At 48.4% G+C, this 26722-nt stretch overlaps 1 protein-coding gene across 1 annotated transcript; it reads left to right on the forward strand.

Annotated features, from left to right (window-relative positions):
- The first annotated feature begins 1515 nt into the window (after positions 1–1515).
- LOC144733227 (E3 ubiquitin-protein ligase TRIM11-like) lies at positions 1516–21679 on the forward strand. Its single transcript, XM_078615021.1, has 6 exons — positions 1516–6299; positions 6768–6863; positions 13507–13740; positions 14599–14621; positions 14970–15073; positions 20954–21679. The coding sequence occupies exons 1-6, from the start codon at positions 5742–5744 to the stop codon at positions 21496–21498; spliced, it is 1560 nt and encodes a 519-aa protein (XP_078471147.1). The 5' UTR covers positions 1516–5741; the 3' UTR covers positions 21499–21679.
- The last annotated feature ends 5043 nt before the right edge of the window (positions 21680–26722 follow it).

A 26722-nucleotide genomic window follows, 5' to 3' on the forward strand; every position in this document is an offset into this window, starting at 1 on the left:
CCTGCACCGACCCGACCCCAGGAGGCATGCGCATTCGGGGGTGGTCGGCATGCGTGACAGGGCGTCCGCGTTGGTGTGGCGAACGCCCTTACGGTACGTGGTCTGAAAATCAAAATCCTGGAGAACCTCCAGCCATCGAGACAATTGTCCCGATGGTTGTTGGACTCGCAGGGCGTACTGTAGCGCTGCATGGTCTGTACGGACGGTGAAACACTGTCCGTACAGATACGGCCGGTACTGCTGGATGAAGTAGACAATTGCCAGCAGTTCCCGACGCGTGACACAATATCGTTGCTCCGCCGGAGACAACACTCGGCTACCGTACGCGACCACCCGTTCGACGCCCTCGACCACCTGGGACAGCACGCCCCCAATACCTGTGTTGCTCGCGTCAGTATCGAGCACAAAGGGTTTTGAGAAATCAGGATAAACCAGGGGAGGGGCATTAACCAGAGCGTCCCGAAGTGAGCGAAACGCAGCCTCCTCCTCCTGTCCCCAATGGAAACGGACCCCCTTTGACGTCAAAGCGTGCAGGGGTTTAGCAATGGTGGCAAAGTCCGCGACAAAACGTCGGTAGTATGACGCGAAACCCACAAAGCTCCTGACCTCTCCCACCGAGGTGGGAGTCGGCCAGGAGCTGACGCACTGCGTTTTGGCGGGATCGGTAGCAATACCCGAGCGCCCTACGATGTGCCCCAAATAACGTACCGATTCGCGCAACAAATGACACTTTTGGGGTTTAAATTTCAAATTAGCAGCCCGCATTTTGAGGAAAACGGCCCGCAACCTCTGGAGATGCTCGTCGAATGTTCTGCTAAAGACGATAACGTCGTCCAAATAGATTAAACACGAATCCCACTGCAATCCAGCCAAAACCAATTCCATCAATCGCTGGAAAGTCGCCGGCGCCGAGTGTAATCCCATCGGCAACCGGTTAAATTGGAAGAGACCATGTGGCGTACGGAAAGCGGTTTTAGGCTTAGATTCATCATCCAGAGGAAGCTGCCAGAATCCCGAAAGCAAATCCAATGTGGAGAAGAATCGCGCCCCCGCCAAGGCGTCGAGTGATTCATCAATACGGGGAAGCGGGTATGCGTCAGCAACGGAAATTTTGTTGAGGCGGCGAAAATCGACGCAAAACCGCAACGATCCATCCTGTTTCTTTACCAGAACGATCGGTGCTCCCCACGGGCTGGTAGAGGGAGAAATGATATCGGCGGCTAACATGTCATCAACAGCCGATTTGACATGTTCCTTCTCGGCGGGACTCAGCCGGAAGGGATTTTGGCGTATGGGCGCGCTGTCACCAGTATCAATATGGTGACGCAGCAATTGGGTGCAGCCCAGATCGAATTTGTTTTGACTAAACACATCGGCGAATTCGCGCAACAGTGTCCTAAGTTTTTGACGCTCTACATCCGACAGGTCCGTCGATCCCGCACAAAGCGCCTCAAGCCACCCTTCATCGGTGTCCGAATGTGGAGTCGGCAGAGTGGCAGCATGCACCTGATTTGCGACAGACTCCTCACAGGGCACCGGCGTTGCGTGAGCAAGCACGGTCCCCTGGGGAATTACCACGGCCTGCGACCCCACATTGAGGACCGCGATGAAGGGGTCCCCGTCCCCCCTCACAATGGTCTGAGCGGGAATCAAATGCGGCCCGCTAACCCCAGCCCTAGATGGGCCGAGCAGGACACCCTGGTCCCCAAGACCCTTAGCGAAGGGCCTACGAAGCTTCAGGGGTACCAACATTTGGGCCCCTGGCGGCACGCGAACCGTCTGAACTACAAACGCGGGTACCGTCGCGAGCGCCGAACGATCCGTAGTAGGGGAAGGCAAAAACGCCATCCGCCGTCCCGACGGGAGTTCAATGCAACCCTGATTAATCATGATCCGAATCGGCATTTTGCCCAAGAAATCCGTCCCCAGCAGGCACGGAACCGCCAGCGAGGAGGACACAAAAATAGGGCCGGACAATTTAATATCACCGATCGAAATTTGCGCGCGAATCTGCCCCATGATACCCAGTGAGCCCCCGTTAGCAGCGTAGAATGGCACATTAACCGGTAGCAAGGGACGACTTTGGACAGGGAGAATGTTGTATATTAGTTCCGAAATGATGGTTGCCGACGCACCTGTATCGACGAGGATACGCACTTCGATCCCGTCAATATACCCTACTACGGCCGACGAGCCCGACGGCGCAGCTAGAACGCGATGGGCCAACACGGACCACTGGGCTGGTTCGAATTTGGTCCCCATAGTGGTTCGTGTTGGCCCCATGGCGTGCAATGTTGGCCCCCCGTTCGTTGCGGTGTGTACATGTGTAACGGGTGTGTGCTTTGGCCAAACATGTGGGGTGCCGCGACTCGCCGGGTCATGTCGGTGGAGCTTGGGAGGAGGAGGAGGGCCGGCGTCCCGGCGAGGCGTCGTCCCCCGCTGTCGAGGAGAACGGCACCCCAAGGCGACGTGGCCCCGGACGCCGCAGTTATAGCAGCGCGGGAGCGCAGGTGGTGAAGACGGGCGGTCGGGGCGGGTCGGGCCATCCCGGTCCGCCCGCGCTCCCATCCGTTGCTGCTGTCGGAAGTCGGCGGCGTAGACCTCCTCCGTCGGTGAGGTGACGGCAGCCACCGTACGGCCGGCAGCTGCCCTGCTGGCCTTCCTTCGCTGCGACAGGAGGTTGGCGTGGAGGAGGCGCGCCGCTTGGAGGGAACCCATCTCCACGTCCTCCTGCGCGACGATGGCGACGTCCAGGTCGTCCGCCAGCAGAAGGATCTTCTCGGTGACCATGGCGTCGACGCCTTGGTCATCCATACGAGGGAAGGCCGTCTTTGCGAGCGCCAGAAGGCTGGTACGGTAGGCGAGGGGCGACTCCTTCGCACCCCGCTGGCGGTCGTAGAATCGCTGCCTACACTCGGCCGATGGTCCGTAAACCCCAGCCAGCAATTGCAGCGCCATCTGAAGAGTAGAGCGCTTGTCCCTCGATGCGGACGTAAGAGCGGCGAGGGCGTCGCCGTCCAGGAGCGCCGGTAGTGCGCAGAGGGCTTCGTCGTCTGACCACCCCGCCATCTCTTGATGCGCGAGGAAGCGCCGCTGAAATCCCCCCCAGTCGCCCTCCTCAGCCACGAACTCCTTCAGCGGGGGTAGTCTTTGGTGTAGTGCCGCGACCGCCGTGGAGGACCGCACTTTGATGTCCCCGCGACTCGGCCGAGCGTCAGCACGAACGGCAGCTGTAATCGCCTGTCGCGCAGATAGTGACGCTCCGTCCGAAGGCGGTGACGCGGCAGCTCCAGCGGAGTCGATGTCGGACCCCAAGTTGAGGTTGGCCACGCCCTCGGCAGCTGCTGCGGCGATGGCGGGACTTTCAAAAGTGCCGACGTTAGAAATGGCGGGAAGGTGCAACGGCCGTCGGCTGTCCTCGCCTCGCGGTGGTCCAGCAGCCCCCAGCCGAGTGATGGTCTCGAGTGTGGCGGCAGCAGCGTATAGCAGCTCCGCCAACCTCGCGTGCGCCAGCCGCAGCCCGTCGGACAGCGACTCCCCTTCCTCCCGATGGCCCGGTAAAGACTCATTCGGTCCCGGCTGCTCGTTGGCCCCCTCAGCCGTCTCTGGTACCGCACTTCCCGCGGTGTCCTCCGCCTCCTGTACCCCGGCCCGAGCTGTTCGGCGCGTGTCCATGTTCGTTGTTTACTTCTGACGCCAGATGTAGTACTCTTATGACTCGTTCACACCGGAGTTGGAGGCACACTTGTTTATTTAACACCACACGTTGTGACATACACACTGAGGGGGTATCGGCCCCCTCACCCGTCTATCTGAGGACACACCTCTAGGCTAAACCTAGCCTGCCTCAGAGTCCTCCTCTCGTGGACTAGGGGAGGCTATCTTGGCCCGACACTGGTCAGTCGGGCCCGGTACTCAGAGTCCAGACCAACCCTGGCTCTGGCTCTGGCACCACGCCACTGACTCGAGCCTGCGCGGTCCTGACAAGGACGGCGTAGCAGGGGGAGACCAGGGCTCTATCTGGGACGTCTTCCGTCTTCTCTTCTTAGCTAACCAAACTCTCCCCAGCCCCCCGATACATTTCCCTTTTATACCTGAGGGGTGGGGCCCCGGGGGATCGTAACGTCCGAAGCGCGGACGTCGTAGAGGGCACCTGCCCGTGCACTGACGTAGCCCCGCCCACTGTGCTAGTTTCCCGTTGGATCCCATACATATCAGCTCGACACATATTCCCTCCGTAAGACCCCTACACATGTACTTGGAGTTTCCTTGTCTCTCTCACCGTAGTCGCGTGAATTTGTCTCAGTGTTCTCCAATTTTTCCCTCCACACTTAGAAACATGCACTTAGAGTGTTTGGCTGCTAGAAATGTCCACGTAATAAGCCACGTCTGTGAGCTATCATTTGTGGCCAGATCGCTTCTGAAAAGAGCTATATACCTCAGTGGGCCTTACCTGGTAAATTTTAATTAAATACTTTTTTTTATATATAAAATCGTCCAAACTCAGCGAGTCCAGGATGTAAAATATTCACATTAACAATAGGTGATTAATAAACATTTTTTTAGGTTTCTAAGATTATAATCCTAATTCTTTTTACGCAAAATAGGAAAATGGACGGTGAAAGTCATATAATGAGCTTAAATGAACCACGATGTTTGTTTAGCGAGAGGGCTGTTCGCTGTGGTAATGCGTGAGGCCACCCACCCAGGTACCCAATCACTGCTGCACGCCCTCCCAGCCACCCAGCCACCCAGCCACCCACCCTCCCTACCTCCCTCCCTACCTCACCTCCGACTCGCCCACCCTTCACGCCATCCTCCTGCCCATCTGTCTCCCATCTCACCAAATAACCCCTCCACTCACTCATCCTCCACCACCACCCACCCGCACCTCTGATTAGCACGAGTGGCTACGTACGCTGCGACATAAGTTCAACATACATACCCACACACCCACTCACCCAACCGCTTACCCACACACGAAACCAATCACCCACCTCCACACTCACCCACACACCTTCGATTAGCACGGTTGACTACGTACGGTGAAAAAGAAGTTCAACATACATACAACCACCATCCACTCAGAATAAAACGGTGTCGTAGGAATAAAAAAACTAAAAAATGATTGACAGATGAACAGAGGATGCATGAAGCCAGTAGTTAAAATATTAGTTGATAAAGGTGGAAGACGATTACAGACTGCGAACTTTAAAAAGGCCTTGCAAGAAAAAAATGGATAAAGACACAGATGGAAAAAAACAAGTTCACCTTTACATCAGAATGTTTGTACAAGGTGCGGTTCCATTGTGCAATGCACACAGCCTGACCTAGCCGGTCAATCAGCCTGTGGGACAAACCATTATCGCGGTGTCCCGGGTTGCTGCTGCTGGGTTTTGTTTGTACAAATATATCAATTGAGACCGGTCAAAGCTATGTGTGTTGAACTTCTTCCACACCGCACGTAGCCAACAGTGCATATTAGAAGTGCAGGGGAAGGACAAACTAAACACAAAAGCAGTTTTAGCTATTACACAGTGCGTGACTGTAACGCCACGTCTACACAGGTGAGCCCAGCCGCCGTGTGGAACATTCCAGGGCGTGTCTCGAAGTATTTATAACTTCACTGCAGGTGAAGTCAGTTCATTTCCTTATTCGTCTCCGCTGTGTGAGCTGCTGCTTCTGCGATCGCTCCTCTGTGAGCCGCGGCGAGCGACTGAGTCCGAGTGAAGCCATGGGCCATGGCGAGCGCGTCTCCCAGTGATTGTGTCGACAGTGAGCTGAGCTGCCCCATCTGCCTGGGCACGTTTGACTGCCCCTCCACGCTGAGCTGCGGACACTCGTTCTGCCTCCGGTGTCTGGACGGTATCTGGGAGAGAGCGAGCAGCTTCAGCTGCCCGCAGTGCCGAGCGGCCTTCCCTGAGCGACCCCAGTTGAAGAGGAACGTGGCGCTCGCCAACCTGGTGGAGCAGCTCAGAGTTGGAGAGAGGATGGCTGCGGTTGTCTTCTGTGACACCTGTGATGATGGGGAGACTCATGCAGTGAAGACCTGCCTCAGGTGTGAGATGTCCCTGTGTGAGACCCACCTGAAGCCTCATCTGAAAAACCCCAAGTTGATGGACCACGTCCTGGTGGCTCCCATTGTCAGCCTGGAGGAAAGAAGATGCAAGAAGCACAAAGAGGAGCTCAAATTCTACTGCAAGCAGGACGCGAGCCTGGTGTGCGTTGCCTGTACCATCACCGGAGAACATAGAGGGCATGATGTCGACATACTGGAGGATGAGCATGATACACGGAAGGTGAGTACCTCACGGTGTGAGAATGGGATCGCTTCAGTTCAAGGTAGCCATTCAGTTTTGGCAGGGAAAGGAAGGGACAGGAGTTTGAGTGCTGGAGGAGGAGGGTGGGTCGAGGCTTTTTGAGTGAGCCGTGCTGGAGGAAGGCCGTGTTTGGACGTTGCTCGTGAAGTGAAGAGACATTGTGTTGAACGATCATGTCCCTGTCCCCTGCTGTGGCCTCTAGAACACCTGGACGCGAGCTGACAAATTCGCAACTTCCACATCGCATTAAAGAAAACATGAAGTTATTATTCTCTCTTCATTGTGTCTTCTTGCTTACAGACTGTTAAGTCAGTCCAGGCTGACTTCCGTGGCACTCTTCTGGTGGGCAATTCTAGAGCCGTCACTGTGAAGGGCTCCGTGTGGAATGGGGCTGAGAGGGAGCCGCTCAACGAGTGGAGTCTCCTCTGGTGACTTCGTCTCTTACAGAGTAGAGTCGGAGAAGAGACGCGAGCGGTGGATGAGAAGAGGAAGAAAGCGGAGGCATCCGTGGGACAGATGAAGGCCACTCGCAAAGACGTGCAGGTACGACGTCTGGGCTCTGTGACCTCGTTGCATCCACCCTGCGTAAAGTCCGTGACTCTCTCTATGAGGACAACTCCGTAGATTCAAGTGAGCCTTCAGTATCATTGGAAATAGCAATACATTATTTATATTGCTGCTTGAATGTGGATTTTAAAATGTAACGTTTATAACAAACAAGTTAAGTTTTAGTACCACTGCAAAGTTGTATATGGGATAAATTGAATGACTTTCTATGGGTTTGATAATATAAAAGTGCATTGGATTAAAAACTAACACTTAAAAGAAGTAAAGATTGTGATACAATTTCATAGAAAATCTTAGCTCTTTAATTCTAGAACACAAGAGTTGACTTGAAGATATATGACAGGGAACGCAGGGAAAACTATTTCATCACACACCCAAGTATACAATAGACAATTCATACGTAATGGAATGTTAAAACTTGTTTTACTTGCATTTCAGTTTGCATTCATTGTGATGTATTAATGACTGAATCTTGGTGTTGTGCATATAAGGCAGGGGTGGGGAACGTCCGGCCCGCGGGCCGCATAAAACTCGCGAAATCATTTGGCAGTTCCAGCCATCACATTAGGGGTGAGTTCATTAAATGTTTTGACCAAATATAACGGAATAATTTACACTATGAGATCTCTTTTACCAGTGGCAAAATATAATGGTAGGTTTTTACCCTTTTAACTGGTACAAATAAAGGTGTCAGTTTTGTACCAGTTAAAAGGGTAAAAACCTACCATTATAACGGAATAATCTTTAATTTGATACTTTTGCATGGCCGGCGAATGATGTTATAAATGTCCAATGGCCCTTGGCAGAAAACATGTTCCCCACTCCTGGTATAAGGCATCCGATAATGATGCAATTGCGTGTACTTTTAACATTTCTGCAAGGAATGGGTTTGAGCCTATTTGTTATCAACTGCATGGATTTACATTCTAACTAAATATATGACCTAGAATAGGGCATATCCTCATATAGAGAACTGGACGCCTTTGACCAGTGTTGCTTGCGACGGAGACTTCACATTCACTCTGCGAATGTATCTCAAATACCGGAGTCCATCGATGAACAGCATGACAGTTGCTGTCTGAAGCAGTCACAGCCAGGAGGATCTGGCTCTGTTGACACATTGCAGGGCTGACGCATGGAATGATCCCACCAGAGCACTGTGTGCAATCATTGATGGCCTTACTCAGGATTGGAGGTGGCCCAGGGGCAGGCCGAGGCTGACCTGAACGCGCACGATTGAGGCCGATCTCAGGCATCATAATATAGGCGGCCTGCACTCAGCATGGTGTGTAACCCAGGACAGAGTTGCCTGGCAATGTGTCATGAGCATTGCTACACCCCGGCCTGCTAAAGATTGATTTATATCCTCCATCAAGTCACCTTGTGATGGTAAAAATAATTTACACCAGGTTAACACTTAGGCTTTTGCGACTAGTATTATCCAAATTAGAGTTTTTTTTGGAGTTAGATCGTGACAATATGAATGTGTCATTAAACCCACCACCACCCAACACAGCCAATTGGTAAGGTTTATCACATAAACAAAACATGCCAATTAGATATTACTAGTTCAGCAAACCGGTGTGTTGGAGAGGAAACCCACACCATTTACAATTTGAGTATGACATTTCACCGGTAATTGCAACCAGCTTCATCAGGCCACAGCCAGAATTGTTCTTAAATAAAGAAATAAATGCGATGTCATCACTTGTGAGCCAATCAGGTTCGGAGACCAGGGGATGGGGAGGGGTTCGTGTATTTATATAAATTACAATTGATATCTACTATTGGTTGGGTTATTCACAGTTAATCAACACACAAGATATATATCATGTATGTACATTCTCCATTTGTAGTTTCAATGATTCGGAGACAAGGTTCGTAGGAGGCACCTTTTGTTTATCAACTTCCACAGTTTTGTCCACACACTCTCCACATTTGCTTAGCCTAGCCTGTACACAACACTAACGGTCAAACACTGACCATGCCGACTGAGCCAACAACTTTAAGCAGCGCAATATCTAGTGAAGACGGCAGTGATGACGGCAACGAATTGACAGCAACAACGAGACAAGTCCACTCCCAGAACCGGCAGCCCCGAGACCCCACTCTCGGCTCCTTTTATGCTCCCAGAGCGGCCTGGCTCCGCCCTGACCGCACCTCCCTTCTCAAACCTGCTAGCAGGTTCCAGGGGCGTCCAGATGGGGTCCTCCATGACCCTTGCCCGAGTTCCTCCTCTCTGCCAACACACCGTGCACACCCTCATCGGCGTGTGTCCTGTTTGTCCACCACAGTTTCCGCCGCTGTCCACCAGCCGGCACTATTACACTACACATGTATTAAAAATAACTCTTATGGATAAATTATACCCTTTGTTAAACCAGTGTAACATTGAGGCCTTGCCACAACCTTCATGCTAGCAGATTGCTTAACAATACATTTCCATGCTGGTCAATGTGGGTTGGTGAAGACAGCCCAGCACCCATTCATAAATGACTCACCACACAGTTTGATGACCACCACACCACCACTGCCCTACCTGGTGAACATCATCATGACGATCCATGGGCAGATAGCCCGTAGTAGGCGTCTACTGCCAATGTCGTCATTGGTTTCCACTTTCCTCTCTCTATATTTTCAATATGCTGTAGTAGTGCCACATCTTCCTGGTACCAATCTTTAATGTCAATCCATTCTCTGTGAGGTCTAACTCTCTTTCCGGTTCCTTCCATATTTCTGAACAACAACATAGTTTTCATTTGCCTGTTGTTTTCCATACTATATATGTGTAGTGCCAGTTTCCTTATCGTTGCTGCATTATCAGGTCTTCTGTGTGCCATATTTTCTTACTTCTACGTTGGTCACTCTTTGGGTTCAGCTTAGATGCAGTATCCTTCTATAGCAATACATTTCGAGTACCAATATCTTATGTCTGTCAGTATTTGTTAATGTCCAAGTCTCGCAAGCATACAAAGCTGTACTGAACACACATGTTCTTATGATGTTCAGTTTGTTCTTGTAGCTGATTTGCTTGCTTCTCCAGATGTTATTAAATCCTGCCATTAATCATTTTGCCTTTGCGATTCTCGCTCTCATTGCATCTTTAGTGTAGTCATTGTCCCATGCTAATAGATGTCCCGAGGAATACAAGTTTCTTTATATTCACAATCTTGCTGCTTTGTATTATTGCTTCTTTCTCAATGTATCCCTTCTGAACACCATTGTCTTTGCCTTTTCTTTTCCACGTTAATCCTCAGTCTTGCATCCTTTCCTAACTTATTGAGCGTATGAACACTTTGCTGCAGGACTATGAGTCTTATTTCCCATTAGATCTATGTCGTCCACAAATCTTTATTCTGTCTCCTTGCATATATATATTACCCGTGCTATTGTCCTGAATGGCATCTATCACTCTTTCGAAGTGTAGTGTCATAGGTCTCTTCTTCCTTCTTGTTGGAAGCTTGTGTGTGTGTGTGCGGGTGGCGTGCGTCGCACACACTCAGTCAGAGACGGGGTAGTCGCAGGAGGCACCGTCCTCCCCTTATATTGGTGTTGTGTTCACGCCACCAACTCTGGCTCCCTCTCTCACGACCATGCTGCCGCACGACCCAGCCCAGACACGACCCTGCCGCATTGCACCGATGGCGTCGATCGAGACAGCAAACTACTGTCCGGCCGCGCAATGCCAAGGTGAAGGCGGTAGCGACGACGAAGAGACGAGTCCACTCCCAGACCCGGCAGCCTGGAGCTCTCGCTCTCTGCTGCTTATATTCCCCTCAGCGTGGCTTGGCTCCGCCCTAGCCACGCCTCCCTTCTCGAACCCACCAGAGGGTTCTTGGGGCTTCCCCACGAGGTCTACCGTGACCCTTGCCCCAGTTCCTCCACCCTACCGGCACACACGCATATGTAGGACTCGTACTCGGCTGTCTTTCTGTTCTCTTTATTTTCCGCTTAAGAGTCCACCTCCGTCGCTCCGCGTCTCTCCGTGCCCTCACTCCGCTCCGCGTCGCTCCGCGCCCTCACTCCGCTCCGCGTCTCTCCGCGTCTCTCTCTCGCCGCGCCGCGTCTCCTCCGCGTCTCTCTCTCGCCGCGCCGCGTCTCCTCCGCGTCTCTCTCTCGCTAGGTCTGTCGACTCTACTGCTATGCTACACTGCATCCTTCAGATGCATGGCTACCCCTGTTCGCACACTGCGTTCTCGCTATCACTGTCTCTCTATCTCCACTCCGTCTGTCGCTGCTAACCCACTCTTTCTCTGCTCTACTACCGTCACCGCCTGCTCTGCGATTCCCCGGGCACCGTCGCTGCAGCTCCATCCAAGACGCCGACCAGAAGACCCCCTCTCGCTGTCGCGTTGTGGTTTATATCCCCATACCAATTAATCCCCATTAATTATCTCAACCCCCCGCTTATTACTCGCCCCCTGGCCCCCGGTCTCACGTGACCTTGTTTTTGCCGCCAGCGCGATGCCAGCTAATACCCAATTACCCTCTTAGCCAATCGCTGGCCTGTGTCCCCCCGGCTACCCCGAACACCTGTCTCAACACTTAACGACCCCCTCACCTAATCCCACAACAACAACCCTGTCCTCACATATCCCCCACTGTACTTTGCTCGCTCGCATAGCAACAGTGGAAGAGAATGTGTGGCGCGCTATAACTACACATATATGCTCAATGGCGTGTGTGCTAACGGCCCACCTACAGCAAAATTACTGTATCAAGTGAAGTGATACAGTAATTTTGCTGTGACGTTGCCACCTGAAGACGGAAGCTTGTGTTGCCTCCGAAACGTCGTGATTTAATTTCTTTTTATTTTATTTTTTACCTACGTGACTTTACCGAAAAAACCAAAGAGTATACAATTATATCTAGCTCGATCAAGAGTCATATCGTGTGATTCACCTCATCTAGTGTTGGAAAAGATCCTAGAATATGGCAATTGTGTATTTGAAAAATATGAGTAACAAAAATGCGTGAATGTTTAATTAAGATCTGCTAGATCAGTGAATGTTTCACCAGGTACAGCTAGTCTCGTATAAAGCCCTTACGAGTGGGAACACGCAGCAGTGCTGGCTTAGGAAACGTACCCACCCCTCATCATTCGCTCAGCCAATGAGAGTGACGCACGCTGAGCCAACCAGACCCCACCCCCCATGATTCTATTATCACGATTTTTATGAAAAAAAATTAAAACAATCCATTTTTTTTATGTTAGCGAGGTGAGAACTCACTCGACCAGGATAGAGTTCCAGGCTCCATCTAAAAGATACCTCGTCACAGAAATGTAGACTGAGGGCACCGCTAAGTTCACAGAGGTCCTGGAGCTCTTCTCTGAGAATGACCCCAGACTGGGAGTGCAGCAGCTGCTCCACCCTCGTCTCCCACTGCTGCCATGGTAGCAGGAGTACAGTATTATGCACAGCATGTCATACTTAATATGGTTATTATAATTATTTTTTATTCATTAAATGTTTACCATCTGTATTTTTGGTGCTTTTACCTATACTCCAATGAAGCCCTCATATATTGGTCATCCGAAAGCAATAACGCTGACGGGAACACATCCTGATATATACAACAGTATAATGGCCCATTTTTGCGCTGATTCGATAAGCACTCACTTCAGGAAGCATACTGAGCATTTAGCGAGGTCTGCCAGTATTGATACAATAATTCAGTCCCAAAAGGCCATGGGGCAAATAGATTGTGTACAAAATACTTTAATTGATGATGTGCAGAGACAAATCTATGAAGAAGGTGATTCGTGTGCTTAACTGTTTTGGTAAATAATTTAGAGATCCTCACCAATACACTTCTGGACGAAGGTTTCGCAACATCGTGTTGATCATTGAAGCTAGTTGGCCATACTTAGTTGCATGGGTCAGTGCAGGTTTGTGAAGGTAGAGTCCAGCACTGGTTCATATCTCAATCATTACGCAGCCCTCTAATCGTGTTTGAGGCTGGGGAGGGAGCCCAGCCTAGGCTGAGGCAAGGACACGCCAGTAACGTGGGGTAGTAACAGCAGCGTGGAAGGACGCGTCTCAAAACCTAGTTTTAATTTCTGGTAATTTTAGAGAGAACAGGGAGGTACTTATTGAGGTTGCGACTGGGAATTTGCAGAGTTAGGAGGTGCTTACATACTTGGCGGATTTGTTTTAAAGGAATATTAGGATGAAGACAGCCCTGTGGTGGTCTCTAAACATATCCAGGGGAGATAAATTGGAGGTGATACAGAGGTTGCAATAATGTGTTGATATGGAGGCATCAAGGTCAAAGTGGGCGGCCAGGTGGTATAATGGAACAAGAGGCGAGGCAGTCGATGATTTCACAGGAGTCAAAGATGGGGAGGATGGCGGCTTGGACTATATGAAGATGGAGCCGAGGTGAGACAATGTGTTTATTTATATAGAAGATTTTGTTTATTAAACGATATGATCAAATTGAAGGGCAAGATAGCACCTAAATACCTAAAGTTATCGACCTGTTCAATGGGATGTGAGTCTAAAGACATAACGTGAAGGCAGGGAAAAATAGGTTTGGAGTAACCGGAAAACAATTTGGCTTTTGTCTTAACAGCATGGAATATTAATTTATATAATCCACTGCATGCCCCTTGCAGGATTCCATGGTCCAGACCAAGGCTCGCATCTCAGGCGAGTTCACCCGTATGAGGGTGACGCTGGATGAGGACGAGAGGGCAGCTCTGGATCGCGTGGACGTGAAGGGGCGCGAGCTGCTGTCCCGGATCGAGGAGAACATCGCTCATTACGAGCGCGAGATCAGCGAGCTCCAGGCAGCAGCCACGCGCCTGCGCACTCTGCAGGAGGAGAGGGACTCACTCACGTTCCTGCAGGTAGAGCGCTCACGGAGCCAGGGCAAGTGCCCCAGTTCGCGTGTTCATTACGTTTGTAAACTTGGCAGATGTGTTGCAACACAAAACACAAGATAACGCCACTTCCATTGTCAAGACAGCATATAGCCCATGGGTTCTGAAAGTAAATGTAGAGTCAAGTTCACCAACTTGGATTTGTATATTGTAATACAAATCTAAACTAGCGCTGAATTTCAAAATTAAAAAAAAACTATTAACACACAAATTCCTCGAGTTAATTGGTTGGTAATATATGCAGACATTGGCATTACAAATCGTAACCGCATCATCCTGTAATGAACATCAGATTGAGGCCACTTGACACTACATTTAAATTTTTCATTTTACCAAATGTATACCAACCATTAATAATGCTGACACGGAAGGGCTTTTAACATCAGGAAAGCCAGAAGCAGTTATATTTCAGCATTCACTGCTGATGAGTCTTTGAAAGTTGAAACAAATCCCGAGATTGCTTGCCTCAACAAATGTTCACCCTGCTAAATTATGGACTCTGGTAACACCACGCTCTGGTTGTAATTCACGCTCGCAGTGGATCATTATTTTGAATGTTGGTTCACAAGCACTGCAACTCGATGTCAAGTGCCACGGACGCCTCTTGCCATGACATCGGGTACCGAGTGGCAACAGTTTTAGAGGCCACACCTTACTGATGAGAATCATTGAGTCCTAATGCATCCACGGCTTTGTCTTGATTACAACCAACAACACTAGGCCACGCGAATGTCTGAGTGCAGCCTCATCGCGTCTACCAATCACCGTGTGGTTAACGTGGCTGGAAGTGAACTGACTCACGCCCCCTGTGTCTGACTCCTGCAGGTTCACCTGAAAGAGACACACCGGTATGGACTATGAACTTGCACCGATTAACACACGGGGTGACGCCTTGTGTGGAACATGGGCTGAGTAATGATGATTATGATGATGATGATGTGTGATGATGCTGTGTTATGTTGTGTGATGATGTGTGGCATGATGCTGTGTAAGACGAGGGTTGTGTGATGTGTGCTGTGATGCTGTGCGCAATGTTGCCGTTTGTGATGCCGTGTGTGATGATGCCATGTGTGATGATGGCGGGTGATGATGTTGTGTGTGATGATGTGTAGTATGATACTGTGTATAATTATGATGTGCGTGATGATGCTCTGTAAGACACGGGCTGTGTGTCACTGCTGGTTTTTGTCTCACAGGAGAGATGCTCAGAAGGGATATCCACCCTCATCTCCCAGCAAAAAAGACATCGCCACGATCAGCGCCCTGCAGGGAGCTGTGGTCAACCTGCTGGCATTCATGTGTGAGTTCCATGTGTCTTATTGTGCGTGTAATTGTGTCTTGTGTGTATGTTGCGGAGTGGTAGCATAGTGGTTAACGTGCTACAATATGAACCTGGCAACACAAATTCGATTCCCGTTCACAGCCAACACCAGTGACAATTTTCTGAACCGGTCATGAGCCTCCCCTAGGTCGACTCAGCATCAAATGACTACCTGGTGTAGTGTGTAAAAACTGCCACTTTGGAGACAAAGGCGGCCTTACGTGGTGCTGGCCACCCACCCCCTCATGTTCCATACCGGCCTTGAAGTGTCACTCGCTAACAATTCTTGCCCCACAGCCTGTTTGGGCTATATGGGGGGTCTTGTAATTGTGTCTGTTTGTATGTGTATGTGTAGATGAGCGAGAGTGAGTACGGATGTGCAATGATGATGGGATGCTCTGAGCACTGAGCTACAAACATGGTCACCTACACGTGACTCACGGCCATGGCTATCATCAATGGTGAGTAGATTCAGAACCAATTCTGAGCTTCTCCCAGATGAACCCTTGGCTTAAACGAGTACCGGGTACGTCCTGTAACCATCAGCACTGCGGACACAAAATCGGCCTGCAGAATTCATATGGTGAAATAGATTTTATAACTACATCAATATAAATTTCAATAATGTTGTGGCTTGGCTCTCCAACACACCGGCGTGCTGTACTAGTGACGAATTGGCACGTTCTGTTTACGTGGCAACCCTTACTAGTTGTCTGTGTCGGGTGGTGGCGGGTTTTAACGACACATTTATATATTTACGCAATCTAACCCCAAAAAACCTCTATTATGGATTATATAAACTTAGGGTTGATTGGTAATGCCCAAGGATCATACATCCAGACTAAGACACGTTGAAGATTTTTAGGCTTCATGTCCACAGCCTGATACTCAGTCAAACTAAGGCATTTTTAGGATTCTTAGGTTCCCCAGTTAATGGCTGAGGCTCACAGAGCGAGACTATAGCATAATCTTGGTCGACCTTGTCTATCACTACACTGCACGTGCAAACATCAACTTTACGACTGTAATGTATTCATTAGACAATAATATATAGCACACACACGAGTGTATTTCACTATTACATAAGCTCCATTGATATTACACGCCTGTATTATCCGTAAGGATGCTGTTGGCCAAAGTAACCATTGTAGCAGATGAACCTACGAGTATAAGTCTTCTCTGTAATGGATGTCATCATCAGACTCGAGCCAGACTACATCACCGTAGTGATGCGTAGGATTCATTGTTAATGATGTAGGCTCATATCCATACTAAGGCACCTTAAGGATTATTGGGGTTCTATGTAAATTCCCGAGGCTCACAGAGCCAGACTGGGTTATCGTTGTGGCTGACCACGTGTATCACTGTGCAAACAGATACATTGCTATTGCCCATGTATTGCAATACCTCTACGTTCACATACAGCACACACACGAGTGTAAAGGAGTATTACATGAGCTCTATTAACCCTACACGTGTGTATAATTGAGTGAGGATGCTATTGCTATTCTGCGTGTGAGTGATTTACACAGAGACACTATGGCTGATATTCTTAGGATTCATTATTAGTGCTTGAGGCAGCGTGATACAGACTCAGACACAGTGTTGTATGTGTCGGATTATGAAATTTTGATAAAAATAATAAAAATTAATAATTTTCCAAAAAATGCGCAAATCGCATTAATTATGTTAATGTGTGTATTGACATGCATAAATTATGATAATTGCGGAGATAATCGTAGTAATTTATGCGGATGCTTGCGATTATGTTACTGTGAGCAGTTATGATAATTAGGCTTAGCTTCGTTTATCCATTGTTATATCAATCAGGATAACACGATTATCATCGATTAAACGTTTACCGATTATCTTAGTGTGTTTATGTTATTTTAGGTCTCCATTTTCATATCTCATCGCAGGATACAGTTATCAAGAATAAGATAGTTTTGCATGGACTTGGAAAGAAGCACTCGAACAGTTGGTGTTAAGCAATTTTATTCTAAACAAGCACATGACACTCTCTTATCCGAAAGCAAGTATACGTCAATAAATTCATGGACAAGATTATGCGATTACGAAAATGAATGACTAAAAATACTTCTTCATTGGCATGATTATGCAGTTAACGAAAATGAATGACTAAAACATTTCTTATTCATGTAACTCGACGGCAGCAACTGCTTTGCACGATCCGTTGATATTGAACGCACCACCTCGAAATGGCAACCCTTTCTGAAACTCAATGACAATTTTTTCTTATTCGTGTGTGTACTGTGTGTGCGTTGTCCCCTTTTAATATTAATTAATTCTTAGAGCCGGGAGTTGTGTCGTTAGCTTGTGTGGTGTGGGAAGATACGAACAGCGGCCAGAAGTTTTCTCTGGGTAGGGCGTGGCCGCCGCGAGCCCCTGCTGCTCCCTTGCTCTCTCTCCACTGCTGGACGACGAGTTGGCACGATGCTGTCCTTGAAGATGCTCGGTCGCTCGTGTCGCTCGGTGGCGCTCGGTGGCGCTCGGTGGCGCTCGGTGGCGCTCGGTGGCGCTCGGTGGCGCTCGGTGGCGCTCGGTGGCGCTCGGTGGCGCTCGGTGGCGCTCGGTGGCGCTCGGTGGCGCTCGGTGGCGCTCGGTGGCGCTCGGTGGCGCTCGGTGGCGCTCGGTGGCGCTCGGTGGCGCTCTTTCAGAAGACTTTGACTCTCTTTCTCCACTGCGGGATGACGAGTCGGTTTTGGTTGATGCTGGTTGATCTGGGTGTGTATTAGACACACGGCGCATTCAACAGCGCTGTCCTCCTCCTCACAGCCGTTTGACCAGGCTTTCTCCACTGCTTCGCGCTCTCTGCTTTGCTCGCTTGGCGATCTCTGCCTTTCCTGCGGGTTGTTCGCTGGTCGTCACTCTGACGAGGAGCGATGCTTCGTTCGTGGCAGGGGGGAAGTTGGCGTCTTTGTTGGCTTCACTCGCAGCTCGGCGACTCAGGGTAGCGATTCTTCTCAGGTGGTGCAGACCTCGGCTTGTAGCTGCACGTCGCTACCCCGCGAACCTCGTCATTCTGGATGACGAAAACTTCTTCGTTGTCGGCGTTGAGATGAGGTGGGGCCCAGGGCCTCTGACGAGATGTGGTGGGGGCCGAAGCCCTTGACGATCTGAGTTGAATGGATTTTTCCCCAGCTTATATTTGGAAAATCCACTCAGTCTTCCCGAGTTGTTTGAAGGCCGTCATATATCTTTCTGTGGGTTGAACACATCTGCGTCCGTGTGTTTTGTGTGTCGTGTGCGTGTTTATTAGTAAAGACACAGCTGTGTAACCATTCTGGAAGGAGGGGTGGGGAATGTTATTTGCTCGCGTGTGCAAATCTTGCTGTCTGTGCTGCGGGGAGACAAAGACGGCCGTGTTTAACTCAACGTGAGCACCCTCTCCTCTCTCCGCGTCTCTTGCGAGAGAAAACAAACAATGTCAGTACAAACCCCCCCCCCCCTTGTGACCTTTTTGCTCCCTCCTTGCTTGCCAGACCCCGCTGGAAGACAAAGGTGGCTGAGGAGATGTTTGTAATACATTTATGTGGTCCTGTGTGTTACATTTATTCTTGAATTATATTTTATGAGTTCCTTCGGTCTTAGTATCGTGGTTATCATTCGTCTATGTTTAATGAATATTCGTAATGATCCTCGTCACATTATTATTTTGGGGCTTCGCCAAGTTTAGTTCTCCAGAGATTGGTGTTTTATTCTGAGTTATATTTTAATGTCCTGAGGTTAAGTGTAACTATGTTTCCACTTAAGATTTCTGGAATTCGTACTCTTTAGTTTTTAGGAAGGTCGTGTAGGTAGGAAACATATACTAATAATAAAAATATTATTGTTTGTTGGTTAATTATCTTTGTTAAGTTTCTACTTTTCGGCAAGGAAAACGTTAAGAAAACGCGAAGTTTCAACCGTTATTTACTCTGCACCTTATCTGTACATCTCCAGATGTCTTGGGAGGTTAGTCCATACATCTTTTTGTCCATCTGGATGTCTATGACCTTTCTGTGACCGACTTCTTACCAGTTTAATGGCCGTTTCACAGATTCCTGGTGTGCTTGTAGTGGGTTGTTTTCATTATTTAATTAAAAAAGTATATATAGATATAATAAAAAGAGAAATATTTTTTTTAATTATTCTTAATATTAATAACGGAAAACAGGGCATAGATACAACAACAGTTAGGATTCTTAGGGTTCCGTGTTAAAGTCTGAAGCTCTCAGCATCAACGGCACTGAGTCTTTGACACACACAAGCTATGGCTGATATTATTAGGATTCATTAAACTGTGTAATAAAAAAATGTCCCTGGGTAGTAAGTGTTATTTTCTAATTGTGTATGCCTCAAAAGTACACGAATGGCTATTATTTCCCACAAACTTTGCTTTTGTGACCAAGACAGTGATATTTTGAAATTTACAAATTTTCAATGGGAATTCCAGATAGATTCAGTGCTAAATAGAAACTTGTAGTAACTTCTAGAACATTCAAGAACTTTCCAGTAATAAAAAAGTAGTATAAATACAGGACCCTTAAGCCCACCAGTTTCAGTTTACAGTGGTACCTCGGTATGCGTCGTTAATTCGTTCCAGAAGGTAGGACTTATACCAAAAATGACGTATACCAAACGAATTTTTCTTATAAGAAATAAAGGAAAAGAAAATAATCCGTTCCAGAGTATAAGAAATTATATTTAATATGGCATAATATACATTAATGGGGTTGTATAAAATAAGAATTAGACTTAACGTATTACTAAAATGCATACATAAATTAAAATAAATGCGTTCACGAGTGTACATCACTACACTATCACACACACACACACGAGTGTGCATCACTACACTATCACACCCACCTCGTGTGCCGTGTCGGCCTTCACAGGTGCTCACCAACACCACTTGCCCCTACAGCCTGTGAAAGGTGACACACGGGAGATGTTTGTGTTTGTTGTACACACACAGAGACGCTGCGGCGGTGTTGATATCCACGCTGCTGCTGTGATCCACTGCCTCCCACGGGTACTTCCGCACAGTGGGGCTGAACGATGAATCGATTTCAAATCGAAGTCGCAATTTGAAACAATGCGATTAGCAAATCGCAAAGGCTGCGATTTTTGAAAAGTCCTATTACTTTCTTATTGGAATGTTTTATTTTGTATTATTAGAACTTTATTGATTTAACTTAACAATTAATTCTAGATTTGAAGCTTTCGTGACTGCAAGGATTCATACTCTCAGGTTGTTTTGGTAAAGTCACGTAGGTAAAAATAAAGAATAAAATAATAAATGCAAATAACTCAATTAAATCACGACGTTTCGGAGGCAACACAAGTCTCCGTCTTCACGGGGGACCCGTGAATTTTAACAAATACATGTTGAAAGCAATTAATACATTTTAAGTTTTCAGCCTTGCATTAGAATATATAGAGCAGTTCACATTTTGATGGTATCATCACATGTTTTACATCTACTACACAGTGAATATTGAACTGAAGCTGGACTTTTAAAAATGTAGATGACGGGGCAGACAAACGCACCGCTGTACTGTACTTCTGTGCTCTCGCCAGCTGCGCCGCCTTCCTTCGCCAACGCGCGGTGACCGGCGTGGTGAAGTATGGTCAAATATCCCCCGCGACCCGCACGGTGTGGGGATGCCCTCATCCAGCAGTGGATTGACAAAGTGCCCGTTACATGTCATCACACCGATAGCTACGCATTACAACGTTGCATAACAATGCTCATTATGAATTGCTCTATTGTAGTGTACGTGCGTGTTAGTGCACGAGTGCTGTTGTTATTGTGGTGCTGTTGTTACACGGCTACTGTGATTGTCGTTACTGCAGACGGACGCTCACCGACTATGGACACAAACTCGGCCGACAACAACCTCCAGATTTCCTCGGACCTCAGGACGGTGACGCGGACCGATGTCTCCCAGGGTCGCCCCGATAACCCGCACTGCTTTGATGTCTGGCCACAAGCCCTGTGCTCCGAGAGCTTCTCGTCGGGTCAGCACTACTGGGAGGTGGACGTGGGGGGTGCGGCGGGGGGCTGTGCGGTTGGAGTCGCGTACGGGACGATCGCACGGAAAGGGGGTGGTAAAGAGTGCGGGCTGGGACAGAACGACTCATCCTGGGTTTTATATAAAAATAACAACAGCTGCTCAGTGCTTCATGGTGGTGTAGCGACCTCAGTGCCGGTGAGGGATCCTCCCCGGAGAGTCGGGTGTCACCTGCACTGGGAGGCGGGGCTGCTGTCGTTTTACCGCGCCGACTCCATGGAGCTGCTGCACTCCGTCCACCACTCGTTTAGTCAACCGCTCTACCCCGCACTGTACGTGGGTGTTGGTGACTCGGTGAGGATTCTGGATCTGAGTCGTGCATCTTGAGAGCACGGAGTGTGAGCAGCGCAGAGAAACGGGCGCAACGCACAGACTCGCGCACACAAAGACACAGATCCCCCGTGTAGCCTTCACAGGCTGTTGGGGCAAGGGCTGTTAGCGAGCACCTATGGGGCCGTCCATAAATGACGTCACGCACCTGGGGGAGGGGGGCAGACATTTGTGACGATGGGGGGGGGGGGGGAGGGTGAAAAATGTGACGTCACGTCAAAATGCGCAACTTAAATAAATATACACGTTCTACTTAGTTAAATAGACTTTTTAATACATGTTTTCTCCTACAACATCAGAGTGCAGCGCCACATTAAATATGCACTACAATGACAATAGTTTAAAGCGATTTGAAGCATGTTTTATTTTGTTTGGGGGGGGCAGAGCTTTGTGACGTCATATTTGAGGGGGGGGTCTGACTTTTCTGACGCCGTGTGACGAAGGGGGGGGGTGGTCAAAATCGCGTGACGTCATTTATGGACGGCCCCTATGAAGGCCGGCACAGCACACTAGGGGGTGGGTGGCCAACACCACGCCCGGCCGCCTTTGTCTCCCCAGTGGTGATGTTTACACACCGTACCAGGAACTCTTTTTGAGACTGAGTCGACCTACGGGAGGCCCATGACCGGTTCACCAACACCAGTGACGTTTATCGGAATCGGTCCAGGCTCTCCCCTAGGTCGACTGAGCCTCAAATGTGCGTAGTGTGTGGTGGAGCGGTGGTGCAGTGGTTAGCGCACTGGTGGGGGAGGGCGGGGGGAGCCAAGCTTCTCTCTGACGTCATCGTCCCTCGCACCGCGCGCCGCGTGGCGCTCAACGCCCAGAGGGCGGAGCTCCACCGCGGGCGTGCTGGGAACACGCGTCACGTGACGCTACGGAGTGGCGCGCGCCGTCCCCCTCGTGGTCACTCGCTCGTTGGGCGATAAACCCGGGGTGGGAATGGGATGGCATCACTAGGGGGGGACTACTCGTGGTGTGTGCCGAGTGTCGCTGGGCCAAAACATTGTTGTTATAACCTGGGGTCGAGTGACCCCCTCCTCCCCCCACCCAAACTAGTTTTATTTTACAGGGCATAGAGAGAGATATAAGCCATTTTAATACCTAGTAGTAGTAGGACGTCTTTCGCCACCAATATTATTCGTAAAGGTTTGTTTTGATTAATATTTTAATTATCTGCTGTCAGACTTTTGGACCTGAAGCCACACCTTTCGATTTATGGGATAACGCTTCTGCTGACAACAATGGGAACTGTGTTTTGACTTTGAAGTGGGTTAAAGATATTAAGCGCCTGATATATATCTAGAGTGAGGATCTACCTTACAATACGACACGACTAATAATGTCTCAACACGCATTAATAACACAAAGACACTGTGTGTTATTACAGGGATAGAGACAACACAAACTCCAAATTTCCAGCAACTGTCAGGGTCGGAATCCAACCAATGACCTCCTGCATACCAGGCGAGGGAGTTAACATATCCTAGCCACAACGGCGTCCCTCCTTAACGTGAGACACCAATCCGGTGTGAACCCAACCTCGAGTCTCAGGGTGTCTAGCAACACGTAGATTATTTGTAACGCATTGATTATATCGTACCCGTTGTGTACTTGTGTGAACGCTAATCGCATTGTGCTCTGGGCTGTGGGTGAGATTTCTATTTGCTTCATTGCTGGCATGGGTTTGACTTGTTTTGCTTTTTTCATTTTTGTGACCCAGGTCACTCTTGTCAATGAGACTCATCCTGATCTCCTGAGTTCTCACCTGGTAAAATTTAACTCGACTCGATCATCAGCAGAAGTATCATCAGCAGCAGAATTAATAACAGGAGCAACAGCATCAACAGCAGTAGCTCCATCATAATCATCAGCATCAGGAGTAGAACCAGTAACATCAATAATAATGGAATCATTATCAGCAGTAACAGAATCATCATCAGCAGCAGAATCACCACCATTATCATCACTCTTGCAACCGAGACTCATCCTGGTTTCTTGATTTCTCACCTGGTTAAACAAATCGACTTTAACACGTAGGCTTTCGCGACCAATATTATCAATGATAAAGGTTTATTGGGTTAGATCGCGTAAATATACATAGACTTGATTGTGTTCTGGATTACCTGTGAATTGTAATCACATTGTATTGTGGGTCAAGGGTCAATGTGTTCTCGGTGAATAAAAAATAAAATCTGAAAATCTATTGTTAAGATTGTCATCCAGGCTGTGAATGTGAATCTCTCATAGCTGAGACTGACTTGTGTAAACATGTATTTTTTTGGGATGGTTACTGTTGTTTTGTTTTATGGATGTTATATTATCGGAGATTAAACCCGGGCACGGTTAGTAAATCTACAGCTTACGCCTTCACAGGTAAGTGCTGTCTGTAGCCTTGGGCCACATTCCATGGCGCATCTCGTGCTATTTTTTGCTGCACTCTGTCAGTTTGCTTGTTCCTCGTCACCATGAGCTATGATGATGAATGGATCCTGACTGATGGATGATGATGAAGAGCACGATGATGATGATAATGACAACGCTTGGTAATGATGACCACCACCCACTCACCTGCACCCAACACTCTCCTCGCCGACACCTGCCACTCCCTAACCTACTACCCCCCAGCCGTCTACAGAGACCCTCCCTCCCACCTGCCCACACTCAAACCTGCTCGGCCATACACCTGCCCATCCTGCCACCCGTTCCTCCTACCCTCCCACCTGCCCACCCACTCGCCCACCTCGCCTGCCCACCCTCTCACCCGTCCACCTCATGCATATTCAAGCGCCCATTCCCGGCTGATCTCCCTCCGACCTGATCGCCTGCAAACACGCTCACTCAACACCCACACGAAGACAAAGATCCCCTGTATAGCCTGAACAGACTGTTGGGCAAGTCCTGTAAGCGAACACCTATGACGGCATGGCACACGAATGGGTGGATGGCCAGCACCAAGCCCTGCCGCCTTTGTCTCGAGTGGTGATATTTATACTCTACACCAGGTACTCATTTGAGGCTGAATCGACCTAAGGGAGGCCCATGACCGGTACAGACAATGCTCATTGGTGTTGGTGGCCATGAGTGAGAATTGAACTTGGATCGGCAGGTTCATAGCACAGCGCACTAACCACTACAACACCAATCTCCACCTACACACACCTCCTCAACCACCCACACGATCACCCTCCTACCCTCCCACCTGATCCCCCACTCATTTACATGTGAAGTTGTGAGATTATTTGTCAAAAAAATTACAATATTAATATTTACTATTTTTTTAAAGACAATTTTAAACAGTTATGCTAAAATAAATCCAGAACAAATAAATGTCAATGATAGAGACGACATACTTTTAAAAAAAATTAATAAGAATGGTTTACAAGGTACGGTTTGGTGCAGAAACCCACAGTCTCACCATAGCCGACGACATCAGTCCAAGGGACAAACCATCACCGTTTGCCTGGCCACTCTGGGTTTTGTAGAAATCGCGACCCGTAAACCCCAACACCGCGGTGTGAATGCAACGCTCCTGTCTACGCAGGTGAGAGTCGATTCGTGTCTTGGTTCGTCGCCGCCGTGTGCGCTCCTGGGACAGCGTCTCTCAGCCACAGCGAGCGGCTATCGGTGAGAAGCCACTGAGAGTCGTGGCGAGCGCAGCTCCCACTGAGAGCGTAGCGAGTGGACCTGGCTCCCGTCTGGAAGTGGTCAAAGCCGACCGTGTAACGTGTCTCACGGTGCGTCTAGACAGCTGCGTGCGATACGAAGCTCGTGTCTGTGACCTTGATTATCTGAAAACACATTTCCACGGAGTGTCTCGTGAGGTTTGTAACCTCGTGCTAAGTAATGTTGGCTTCCTTGTTCATCTCCGATGTTGTGAAGCCCCCAGGATGTTGATGGTTAAAATATTATGATGGGAAAGTCCCTCGATTGAACTTATCATTCGCATGGGTGTCCAAAGTATCAAGTGACACATGCCTTTAAACTTCGACAAACCGATTTACTACGTGTAAATTTGCACGTATGTTTGTGTGCCTTTCGGTTTCTTCGTGTGTCTATGAGAGTGTAACTTACACCACTGAGTAGCTATGTGATTGTGTGTTTATATTTACTACCCAGACCCAAGCGATGAGGTTGTCAATAACATGACATCACACCATTTACTGTGTACAGCTCAGATACAGTACACGTGTGTGTAATGCTGTTACACTGTATATGTACTATAGCTGAATTATAAACAGTGCATTGTGTGCTGTATAGTGTGATGTGTAATGCTGCTACATACCCTCACCATGTACTATAGCTGAGTAATAGACAGTGCATAGTGTGCAGTATAGTGTGATGTGTAATGCTGTCACATACCCTCACCATGTACTATAGCTGAGTTATAGACAGTGCATAGTGTGCTGTATAGTGTGATGTGTATAGTGGTTACATACCCTCACCATGTACTATAGCTGAGTTACATACAGTGCATAGTGTGCTGTATAGTGTGATGTGTAATGTTGTTACATACCCTCACCATGTACTATAGCTGAGTTATAGACAGTGCATAGTGTGCTGCATAGTGTGATGTGTAATGCTGTTACATACCCTCACCATGTACTATAGCTGAGTTACAGTGCATAGTGTGCTGTATAGTGTGATGTGTAATGCTGCTACATACCCTCACCATGTACTATAGCTGAGTTATAGACAGTGCATAGTGTGCTGTATAGTGTGATGTGTAATGCTGTCACATACCCTCACCATGTACTATAGCTGAGTTATAGACAGTGCATAGTGTGCTGTATAGTGTGATGTGTAACGTTGTTACATACCCTCACCATGTACTATAGCGGAGTTACATACAGTGCACAGTGTGCTGTATAGTGTTATGTGTAATGTTGTTACATACCCTCACCATGTACTATAGCTGAGTTATAGACAGTGCATAGTGTGCTGTATAGTGTGATGAGTAATGCTGTTACATACCCTCACCATGTACTATAGCTGAGTTATAGACAGTGCATAGTATGCTGTATAGTGTGATGTGTAATGTTGTTACATACCCTCACCATGTACTATAGCTGAGTTACATACAGTGCATAGTGTTCTGTATAGTGTGATGTGTAATGTTGTTACATACCCTCACCATGTACTATAGCTGAGTTATAGACAGTGCATAGTGTGCTGTATAGTGTGATGTGTAATGTTGTTACATACCCTCACCATGTACTATAGC

This window comes from Lampetra planeri, chromosome 45 (assembly GCF_965212315.1).
Source record: "Lampetra planeri chromosome 45, kcLamPlan1.2.h2, whole genome shotgun sequence".
Classification (NCBI taxonomy): Eukaryota; Metazoa; Chordata; class Hyperoartia; order Petromyzontiformes; family Petromyzontidae; genus Lampetra; species Lampetra planeri.

Excerpts from the sequence above, each read along its gene's own strand:
- LOC144733227 (XM_078615021.1), top strand. The coding sequence starts at position 5,742 with ATGGCGAGCGCGTCTCCCAGTGATTGTGTCGACAGTGAGCTGAGCTGC. Across the intron at positions 6,300-6,767 it reads ATGAGCATGATACACGGAAG|AGTAGAGTCGGAGAAGAGAC; the intron begins GTGAGTACCTCA and ends CGTCTCTTACAG. Across the intron at positions 6,864-13,506 it reads CCACTCGCAAAGACGTGCAG|GATTCCATGGTCCAGACCAA; the intron begins GTACGACGTCTG and ends TGCCCCTTGCAG.